An 11,581-nucleotide genomic window follows, 5' to 3' on the forward strand; every position below is an offset into this window, starting at 1 on the left:
CGAATTACAAAACATCTAAAGGGCCATTTTAGCTTTTGCTTATTCTTTTGTCATTTTCCTATAAACAAATAAAACAATATTTTCACACATACACACACACATATATATATATATATATACACATATATATATATAACGATATCAACATAAATAAAATAGAAAACTATTGTATGATTTGATTTGCTTAATTTTTTTTAAAATTAATTATATTAAATACGATTTAATTTTATTATTTTGTTGTAATGATGAAAAAAGATATGGTTTTAATATAGCTAAAATTTTAATTTAAACAAATCAAATCATAAAACCATATCTAATTTTATTTAAAACGAATAAAATAAGATATAATTTTATGATTTGATTTCTTTAAATTAAAATTTTAATTATATTAAAACCATATCTTTTTCCACCATTACAATATTGGCCAATGGTGGATTGGGGTAGGATGGGTGAGTGGTGGTTGTGATGGGGATAGTAGTGGTGTGGTTGTTTTGGGGTTGGGGTTGGGGTTGGGGTTGGGGTTGGGGGTGGAGCGTGACAATAACAGTAGTAGCATGGCCGTAGTATGGAGGTTGGAGTTGGGTGGGTGGCAGTATGATAATGATAGCAATGATGTGGAGTTGGAAGGTTATAGGTGGGGTGTGACGGTAACAGACTAAGGAGGTGTTTGGTTCGCAGAATGAATTTTGAAAAAATGAAATCTGTCAAATGAATTGGAATCTGGAAGAAATTGAAATGAAATATTATTGATTTGACCTAGTGTTTGGTTGACAGGAATAAAATACAATCTGTTTAATAAATTAAAACAATAAAAGATTTTATTTATTTCAATATGTGAAAAAAAAAAATTGAATACAAAAATTCATTAGAATTACTTTAAATTCTGCAAACAAAACAAGATATAAGAGTTTTCTCGATTTTAACAACATGAAAAAAAAACGTTTCTTTTTTCTTTCCTTTTTAAAATTACAAATAAAAAATAGTTTCCATTTTTTCATTCTTTTCCTCACCTTAATTTCTTTTTTCCCCCACAAATGGTAGTACTCATCTCAAAAGCTCCAAATTAATGGATGGCCTTAGCTTGTCGTCTCACCATTTCCTGTCTCATTGTCAATCGTCTCACTAATTGATCTTAATGTCTCTGTTACTCCAACTTTTTTCCATATCTGTCTCTCAATGGTTTTCGAGAGAGATTTTGGAGAAAGAATCTCAAATCATCTTGCGTTAGGAGCATGATGAACGCATCCAATAAATCATCGGTACAAATCTCTCTTTTATTTATATATGATCTCTTTTTGTTTCGATCATTGTGTTTTGGATGAATTTTTGTTTTCAATTTGGGCAGAGATGGAACTCATTGACCATTGGTGAGAAGCTGTGTGCTGCATTTATACCATTTGTGGCCATAGCTGAAATCTTATTGTTCGCCGTCTCTGGTTGCTTCAATTACCAAACCCGCAGGCGTTCTATTACTAAGAAGCTTTGTTTTGATCATGATCAGCTTTCTCAGCTTGCTTTGGGTTCTAATTGTAAGTTTTTTTTTTTTGCTCTTGTTGTTGCTCAGTTTAGCTTCCCTGCTCGATGATTTGGAAACCAGCAATGCTAACCAATTTCTTGCATCTGACATAGAAAGTCTCTCAAAAATAAAATAAAAAAAAGGAATTAAGTGTTTGACCTCTTATCTCTTTTAGGTTTTACTCTTCTTGAGGTGCCATGAAAACCTTCCTGTAATTCAGAATTGACGTTTCAGTCCAAATGGGTTTTTGAAAAGTAGATATCATAAATTGCATCTTGACTTTCTTCTTCATGCTTAACAGTCCCAGGATTTAGGCCAAAAACGTCCACTGAACTAGCATCAGCTAATTTGCTTAATTTTTTTTTGTATTTGCTTCAAATTTTAAAGAAAGAAAAAATCTGAAGAATAAAGATCAAACGCCAAACCTTTCTCTTTTGAGATCTCTTGTATTTATTATGAAACTGAATGTGGCTGCCAAACCTTTCGTAAAATTTTGAAACAGTAATGGAGGGGATACCTTGATTGAGGTGAAGTAAGGGTTTTTATGCAACCGAATGGAGTTCCTTCCCTTTTTCTATTAGCGTAATGGTATCTAACCATCTATTGTACTAAGAAATTAGTAAATTTGTATGTCTAGGGAGTCCCACCTGGTGAGTGGTGAATATAGTGGCTTTAAGCTGCAACTTACCTTTTTCCTTGAAGTTTTATCATAATGGGTTAATTTGCGTTGATTCGAACTATATGTTCTAATGGCACCATTCTCATGCCTAGCAATTCTGTTGCCATATTATGGTAAGGTTTTGTGCCTGAGCTAAAAAGGGTTCAAGGACTGCTTTTTACCTGTTATCTATGTCCTTCTGCAGTTAGTGTCAATGAAGTGGAGGCACTTTTCGAACTGTATAAGAACTTGAGTTCCTCAATTATTGATGATGGATTGATACACAAGGTAAACTAAATGTTATTTTAGCTAACAACAGTGTGTATCTTTGTCTTTTGTCTTCCCCATATGATTATCGAGCTTTCAAGTTAAATGGTCTTTTGTCATTTATTTTTGCTAGCAAAAGTATGTATTTGGCGAGTGGGCCCTAATATGTATTCTATATATTATTGGGACGTCTGAATAATGCATTACTCGCTTTCACATTGATTAGGCAAATGCATTAGGTAACATGATTTTATTGTTTTTATGCGTACTAGCAGTAGCATGTAATATCAATGATCTTGTAAATATACACCTCCACAAAGTAATGCTGAACACGAGAATCCGACATCTATTATAGGTGATGCCTACAACTTGCTTTTTTTTGTTATGACCAATGATATACTGTCTCATAGGTGTTTTATGTTTAATTCCTTGCTACCCTTTTTCTTCAAGGACTTCTTAAGATTTTTAGGTTGGGTCATTTGGAATTTCATGACTTACGTCCCTAGCCTACAATTTGATAAGATATTACAGCCCTAGTCTGTGGAGGTACATTGTTTTGTTGATGTCATGTACTTTGGTGTGCTTGTATGTGACACTTTAAACCTTAGGACCTCAGGGATGGAGTATTTTTGGGGATAGTTGTCCATTGCTTTTCCCCTCTACTATACATAATGGAAATGCAAATTCTTTCATCCACCTGAAAACAAATCACCATGGATTTGGATGTTAGCCTTGTTCCCTATATTGTTGCTGGCTTTCTTTATAATCAATTTTTATACATATACAATAAATGTTTTTTCTTTTGTACTTTGGTTTGCAGATCTTTTAAAATTTAAGAACAACATTCTATATCTGTGTCTATGTTTCGCTGGTTGTATTAGAATGAGAAAAGGAACAAAGTTGATTGATTTCTTATCTTATGTTACGGTTATGCTCGCTTACTACATCGTTGTTTGGAAGGCAAACCTAATTCCGTAATGTTACTTTTATGTAGGAAGAGCTCCGACTAGCACTATTCAATACCCCACAGGGTGAGAATCTGTTTTTGGATCGGGTAACTGCTCCGTTACAACTTGAATTTAATCTGTCCTATATTTCTTGTGCATGTAATTGGTGTTTATGTTGGTGTTCTTCTTCTTTTTCTTAATTCTCCTTCTGTGCAAAATAACTAGTCCTTTTTGGATGTCCACAACTATTTTCCCTCTTTCCTAAATCAGAGGGTCTTTTTAACTGTTCTTCCCTATCTACCCTTGCTTATATTTTAGTGGTGGATTCCACATGTCCCTCATAATACATGGGAGTTCCTTCTTTTCTTTGATTAACCTGGATATCCAACAAACTATGTGAGCCGACTAATCCAAGGGCGACCACCTGCTTTGCGGGTAGTCTGGAGTCACCGCATTTGAACCTCCGTGGCCACAAGGGGATTTTTATTCTTCCTTGGATTCGAACCTGGGACCTCTCTTAACATAGGCCTGATATGCTTTTTGTTTTCTACACTATGCAAGGCTAAAAATGTGAAGAAAAGAAGTCAATTAGGCTTTTGTTATCCAGTATGTGAAATCAAAGCATACAATAAGCACCCAAGTAACTGCCCCTATTTCAGATCTTTATAAAACATCTCTTCCTCTATTCTTTTTGTGAGAAACAACTCACCTGAAATCATGCATATTAGTTTTTAATGTGTATTGCTTTTTCACTGGAACATCATTGTTATCTGCATGGTTACTACTGATAATGTTTGTTTTGCCTGCAACCATCTATTGTTTTTTACAATACACCATAATGATGTTAATTAGCAATATTGGAAACTCATTTTAAAATATGAGATGCAGCTTGAACTGAAAGCTGACCAAACTAAAGCGATTTTTATTCTCGTCTTTCAGAATTATCATGCTCTTTCTAAACTTCCTGTCTATCGCTATGACTTCAAAACCAAACCAAACCAAACCAAACCAAACCAAATGAACCCAGTTTGACCTTTAGTTCACTGGAAATTTGTGGGATCACTATGCTTCGTCTTTAATACCATTTTGATTAGGGTCCCTAGTATAGTTAAGTCAATATACACCCAAGCACATGCGCCATTAGATGCTCCAAGGGGAAACCCTTTTTTTTTTTTAAATTCAACACCCGCTAAACAGAATTTGGCTCATTTATGACCTTACGACATGCATCTTTACTAGATGCAAAAATATAAATCGATGAAGCCTGGGTATATGCCTAACCTTCTAGATACGTATTAGATGAAATGGATGGCCTAGCCCTAAAAAAAGAAGCAATAAGCCCCGATGATAAATTCTTGGAAAGTAATCCCTCTCTGTATATATGATTTACTGTAAAAGGAAGAAACCGTGCTGCAAAATGTACACAGTTAATGATCCTTTGCAACAACTTGCTCCTACATGGGATATCTCCAAGGACCTCTCTACAACAGGTTTTTGATGGCCAGTCAAGGAGTGCACACTTTCAACAACTCATTTCGCTAGTAGGCCATCCAGCACACTTTGATGGAACCTCTAAGGTAGCGTTTGTTTTACATAATGTTTTTGGATGGAATAGAATATGTCAAAAGAATTTGACTTTGAAGGAATTGGAATGAAATGTTAGGTTTGACCACCTGTTTTGTTGGCAGAATTTGGAAGGAATATGTTAAAGGAATTAGAATCTGTCTGTTTGGTTCACAAAATGTAGCTTTGGAATTGAAATGAAGTTCTGGTAAATGACTAAAAATACCCTTTTTGATAAATTAATTTTTTAAGCTAAAAATACTTTAATATAATAATTATTAATTAATTTAATTTTTTTAAAACTAAAAATACTTTAATTAAATAATTATTAAATATTTTAATGTGTAAAACAATATAAAAACCACAACCAAAATATAACCCTAAACCAAATGACGTTACTAAATTGATGTTAAAATTGTTTCAAAATCCATCAAACATGTTCAAAATAATTACATGCCACCATCATTAAACAATCGTACATATGACGCCAAAATACCGAAGCATGTTCGAATACATGTTCCAAAAGCCATTGAGCATCATAGTTCTCAAAAAAGAGCTAAACCATCAAGCACAATCATTCTTGCAAAATATACTTTACAAACTCTTCTGTTAACTTTTCAATTGAAGTAAGATTCATTTTGGCAAGTTCAGAACCAACCACGGAAGTCTTTTGATGTAAGTCCATCTCAACTTGCACCAACTTGTCCGATGTTTTTTAAAGTCTATCTTCAAGTATGACAACAACATTATTTATTGCATCAACAAGAGGATCGCCTCGACTCATGTGCTTCCTACTACCTTGAGATGTACACTCTTGACTTGGCATTTGGCTATCTTCTGTCGGATGGTCCATGTTTTCATCAAATTGTTGTTCTTGACTAGGCGCATCTATCTATCTTCCATGTCAGCATTTTCTTCTAAACCGTCATAGTCTCTTGCTTGATTTCCATGAGCACAATCTTTTCCAAAAACATAAGACAAGTCTTCAAAATGAGGAAATGGTTTGTTTCTCCATTTTGAAGCCTCTTTGTGCACCTAAATTTTCAAAAGACATAGAAACGTTGAAAAAACAATTCTTAACATGGTAATATGAATACATAGTAATATGTACCTACAGGTAAGACTCCCAAACCGACGCCTTGGTAGAACACAGATTTTAGAACTATCATAACCAAAACCACTTGTGTTTGTACCATGTAGCATATCATGTATGATTTGCCAGTCTTTTTTCATGGTCTTTATTCTTGACTCGATGTGTGGTTTACCTAAAATATTAGAATCAGAAAGCGACACTTTCAATGCTTGTTCCAAAAGTTGCAAGTATCCGGATTTAAAGCCATTATCAGCTTTATATCCTGCAACATTGACCATATGACAGATAAAAACAATGGTCGTAAGTACCAAAATTGTTCGAAAATCGAAGACGGCAAACTTGTTGGTGCATTGGTGAATATGGTCAATGTTGGAGGATATAAAGCTGATAATGGCTTTAAATCCGGATACTTGCAACATTTGGAACAAGCATTGAAAGTGTCGCTTCCTGATTCTAATATATTAGGTAAACCACACATCGAGTCAAGAATAAAGACCATGAAAAAGGATTGGCAAATCATACATCATATGCTACATGGTACAAACACAAGTGGTTTTGGTTACAATAGTTCTAAAATGTGTGTGACTGCCGAGGCGTCAGTGTGGGAATCTTACCTACAGGTACATATTACTATGTATTCATATTACCATGTTAAGAATTATTTTTTCAACGTTTCTATGTCTTTTGCAAATTTAGGTACACAAAGAGGCTTCAAAATGGAGAAACAAACCATTTCCTCATTATGAAATCTTGTCTTATGTTTTTGGAAAAGATCGTGCTCACGGAAATCAAGCAAGAGATTATGACAGTTTAGAAGAAAATGCTGACATGGAAGATAGTTAGATGCCTAGTCAAGAACACAATCCGATGAAAACATAGGCTATCCGACAGAAGATAGTCAAATGCCAAATCAAGAGTGTACATCTCAAGGTAGTAGGAAGCACAAGGGTCGAGGCGATCCTCTTGTTGATGCAATAAATAATGTTGTTGTCATACTTGGAGATAGACTTTAAAAAACATTGGACAAGTTGGTGCAAGTTGAGATGGATTTACATCAAAAGACTTCCGTGGTTGGTTCTGAACTTGCCAAAATGAATCTTACTTCAATGGAAAAGTTTACAGCATTGAGAAAAATAACACGTGAACCTGAATTCATGTTAAGCTTTTGGAACTATGAAGGAGAAGCTCGAGAAGAGTTTGCGAGGTATATTTTGCAAGGATGATTGGGCTTGATGATTTAGCTCTTTTTTTGAGAACCATGATGCTTAATGGCTTTTTGAACATGCTTTGGTATTTTGGCGTCATATGTACGATTGTTTAATAACGGTGGCATGTAATTATTTTGAACATGTTTGATGGATTTTGAAACAATTTTAATATCAATTTAATAACGTCATTTGGTTTATGGTTATATTTGGGTTGTGTATTTTTATATTGTTTTACACATAAAAATATTTAATGATTATTTTGTTAAAGTATTTTTAGTTTTAAAATATTTTTAGTTTAAAAAAATTAATTTATCAAAAAGGGTATTCTATTCTAGTCATTTACCAGAATTTCAAATTCCAATTCCTTTAACAAATTTCATTTCAATTCTGTCAACCAAACAGGTGGTCAAACTTAACAACATTCCATTCCAATTTCTTCGAAATCAAATTCCTTTGACAGATTCCATTCCATCCAAAAACATTCTTAAAACCAAATGCCACCAAAGATTCATATGATAGTGTACAGATGGTGCTCTGACCTATTTGTTCCTGAACTAACAGGATTGTAAGAAAAGTTCCCTTGAGTTCCATTTTTAGCGTACCCCATCGAGTTTGGAACAAAGAGCTTGTTATGATCAAACATGCAATAACGCTCTTGATAAGCATTATATCATTTCATTTGATTTTTCAATAATATGTGTCTATATTCACTTGTAGATCATACATTAATATGGCTCAACAGAACGATAAGAACCTTACAGGTCTGCAACACAAATTAAGCGTGTGAGGCTCAAGGACATGAAGTGCATCTTTTCACCCTCTCTATCTAAGGCCGATCCACCAATTCAAATCCATCCTATGCTAATCTTGGCCAGTTGTCCTACCTACATCCCTACCGTTTACATTGCATACAAGTTAACCTGGAAAACATACATTAAAATATGAGTATGTTATCAACTAATGAAGTAAGAACTAACCTAACAACTACACTAGAATGTGAAAGTTCTAAATCAATCCATAACCTTTTGTAGTCGACTTGTCAATGGAAAGTTCCAATCCTCCTTGCTGAACTTATTAACATGGCCACTTGTTCATGTTGATTATATTTCTGCCATGCATGTCATAGCATCTGAAAAAGATTCATCTCTTGATGTGTTGATTGTGATGCATATACAAAAATGCTCTTATGGTTTCTAGGTTTTTGATCTTTTTGACGAAAAGAGAAATGGTGTGATTGAATTCGAGGAATTTGTCCATGCTCTCAGTGTCTTCCATCCCTACGCGCCTGTAGAAGATAAAATAAACTGTAAGATGTTATGGACTGTTGATACACATTCAAATTATATCCTGTAAACAATGTAATCACTAATTGTTGGTTTTCTGCAGTTGCTTTTAGGCTCTATGATCTGAGACAGACGGGGTTTATTGAACGAGAAGAAGTGAGTATACTGTAATACTCCCTCCGTCCAAATAAATGCCCACAATAGAAAAGATACAGTTCTAGAAATGAGTAGTTATTACACCTTTTAATTAATCAAATGACAATTTAACTTCAATAATACTTGTTAATTAATCAAATGACAATTTAACTTCAATAATATTTTTTAATTAGTCAAATGACAATTTAACTTCAATAATATTTTTTAATTAATCAAATGACAATTTAACTTTAATAATAGAGGGAGTAATGAAGTTCTCCATCTCATAATTAAAAGTAGAATTGAAAAGTAGACACTTACTTTTAAAAGTGGACACTTACTCTGGGACAAACTAAAATAGAAATTGGACACTTATTTTGGTACGGAAGGAGTAGTAGTAATAGTTCCAGTTAACCTGCATATGAAAGTTCTTTTCTTCCATGTTTGTTGCAATGCCCATGATAGTTTGGGCTGTATGACAAGTTGTCTTCACCTGTTGAATACCAACATTCATGATATGTAAATTGAAGTTTTGGACTGTAACCCAAGGATAAATTTTAAAATTTTGTTTTTGCAGTTTAAAACTCCTTACTGCTATTATGCAAAGAGTTTACCCTCTTGAAGTGTGTTATATTGCTAGAATATCTTATGATAGTTAGGGCCGTTTACTATGCTAACCAGGTAATCACTTACCGGGTAAGAGTCACCATCCTCATCTTACCCGGTCATCAAAATAGCATCATAAAATTTTCTCTTACCCGGTCAAGATATGATGACCGAAAATCTTACCCGGTAAGATAAGTGAGAATGGACTAATGGTGACTCTTATTGGTAAGTGTTTGGTAAACGGCCCCTTAGTCCAAGTACTTAAAATCTGACTTCATGAATGTTGTTCCGGGTGCAGGGCTAGAGTCGTAACTGGTAAAGAAAGTATTCTTGATCACGAGATTCGAGCACCTGATCAATATCATGCATTGATTTATTTTGCATCTTTTTTTCTAATAGGTCAAGCAGATGCTCATAACGATTCTAACAGAATCCGAGATGAATTTATCAGATGAACTTCTTGAGATTATTATCGACAAAGTAAGTGCTTCTCAAACTTGTTCAGTTTCTCTTGTATTTTACACTAGATTTGGCAATAGATCGTCATCCCTCTTGCAGACATTTGTTGATGCCGATGCTGATGGAGATGGTAAAATCTGCAAAGAGGAATGGAAGGAATTTGTCCTTCGCAACCCCAGCCTTTTGAAGAACATGACTCTTCCTTACCTTGTGTATGCTCCTCTGCTTCTACTACAATTTGATATTCATTTCTTGATCAATAGTAGTTGTTAAGAGTCCTACATACATTGGATAGACTTGGATAATTTCTACTCGATATATGTTGGAACCTCCATTCTTTCCTCAAGGGCACTATTGAAGAGTAATTTGGGGGTTCCACGTATTCTTATATGGTGTCAGAGCAAGGTCTACTACTTTAGGGACTTGACACTTTGTACTCGTGTAACCCCCTCACTCACCTAGCCCCTTCATGACACTACGGGACAATATGTGCGCATCTAGCCTTCATTGGAGAGGGCATATAGAGTTCCACATCGGCTAGACTTGGACTTTTTCTTCTTAATATATGTTGGAACCCCCATTCTCTCCTAAGGACACTTTTAGAGAGTAATCGGGGGTTCCATGTATTTTCATATGGTATTTGAGCAAGGTCTACTATTTTAGAGACTTGACACTTTGTACTCGTGTTACCCCCTCACCTGCCTAGCCCCACGCCGTCGTGACGTTGTGGGACAATGTGTGCCCATCTAGCCTTCATTAGAGGGGCAAGTTAGAGTCCCATGTTGACCAACCTTGGACCGTTTCTTTTCAATATATGTTGGAACCTTCAGTCTCTCCTAAGGGTACTTTTGGAGAGTAATCTGGGGGGTTTCATGTATTCTCACATGGTATCGAAACAAGGTCTACCATTTTAGGGACCTAACACTCTGGGAAGATCTATACCCACCTAGCCCCCTCATGACGCTACGGGACAATCTGTGCTCGTATAGTCTTTATTGGAGGGGGCATTTTAGTGTCCACATCAGCTAAACATGGACCATCAATATATGTTGGAATCTTCATTCTCTCCTCAATATCTCTTTTTGGAGGGTAATATGAGGTTCCACATATCCTCGCATGTCGGAGTATAATTTTCATAGTAACATGATCTTGTGGTTAACGGTTAATGTTTTGATGATCATTCAGGGACATCACCACAGCATTTCCAAGTTTTGTTTTCAACACATCGGTCGACGATCCAATTTGAAAGCCCTCATTTCCTCGATGGGAGTTCAATATGCATGGCGCTCACATGATGTCGATCTCAATGAGACAGGATGCTAAACGACAACCGAATGCTCCCTTCACTCCATGAAAATTCCAACATGGAAGTTTAGAAGCTTTTCGGCTTAAAACCTTTTTCAAGTTGCTTCTATAGAATGCATTCGACTTCCAATAGCATGTAAATAGTAGACTTTGTAAACAAATCTAACTTGCCACCTAATATTTTTTTATTAGTCGTTTAGAATATGACAAGTAGTCAGATTTAAGAGAATGTTTAGAAATTTTCGTCTCAAGATTTAGAATATACTTGTCTTGTTACTTTTATCAGGATCCAATCCTGATGGAGGTTTAATGAAATCCCACAGTAGTAATGCCAATAAAAATAGAAAATAAAAGACCTTAAGTAATCAGAAAATGATGTGTGACTACTGTTTAGATTGTAGCCAATCTTACTAACCGTGTATGGGCCAAGCTTAGAGCGCATCAAACTCATCGCTACCTCGTAAGAGCGTTGAGACCATAACATGTTACACGAAAGCAATATTGTTGCTTGCTCTATCCTTTGGCACAGACAAACCTAATT

The 11,581-nt window shown here is 35.1% G+C and overlaps 1 protein-coding gene across 1 annotated transcript; it reads left to right on the top strand.

Moving 5' to 3' along the window:
- Positions 1 to 1,026: 1,026 nt before the first annotated feature.
- On the top strand, positions 1,027 to 11,313 carry LOC112529519 (calcineurin B-like protein 10). Its single transcript, XM_025140841.1, has 9 exons — positions 1,027 to 1,259; positions 1,346 to 1,529; positions 2,380 to 2,462; positions 3,436 to 3,495; positions 8,450 to 8,558; positions 8,639 to 8,691; positions 9,676 to 9,756; positions 9,835 to 9,947; positions 10,921 to 11,313. The coding sequence occupies exons 1-9, from the start codon at positions 1,233 to 1,235 to the stop codon at positions 10,979 to 10,981; spliced, it is 771 nt and encodes a 256-aa protein (XP_024996609.1). The 5' UTR covers positions 1,027 to 1,232; the 3' UTR covers positions 10,982 to 11,313.
- The last annotated feature ends 268 nt before the right edge of the window (positions 11,314 to 11,581 follow it).

Source organism: Cynara cardunculus (genome assembly GCF_001531365.2).
Source record: "Cynara cardunculus var. scolymus isolate 2C chromosome LG 16, CcrdV1, whole genome shotgun sequence".
In the NCBI taxonomy this organism is placed as follows: Eukaryota; Viridiplantae; Streptophyta; class Magnoliopsida; order Asterales; family Asteraceae; genus Cynara; species Cynara cardunculus.

Coding starts and splice junctions, on each gene's coding strand:
- LOC112529519 (XM_025140841.1), top strand. CDS start 1,233: ATGATGAACGCATCCAATAAATCATCG. Junction 3,496..8,449: donor AGAATCTGTTTTTGGATCGG/GTAACTGCTCCG, acceptor TATGGTTTCTAG/GTTTTTGATCTTTTTGACGA. Junction 9,757..9,834: donor TTGAGATTATTATCGACAAA/GTAAGTGCTTCT, acceptor TCCCTCTTGCAG/ACATTTGTTGATGCCGATGC.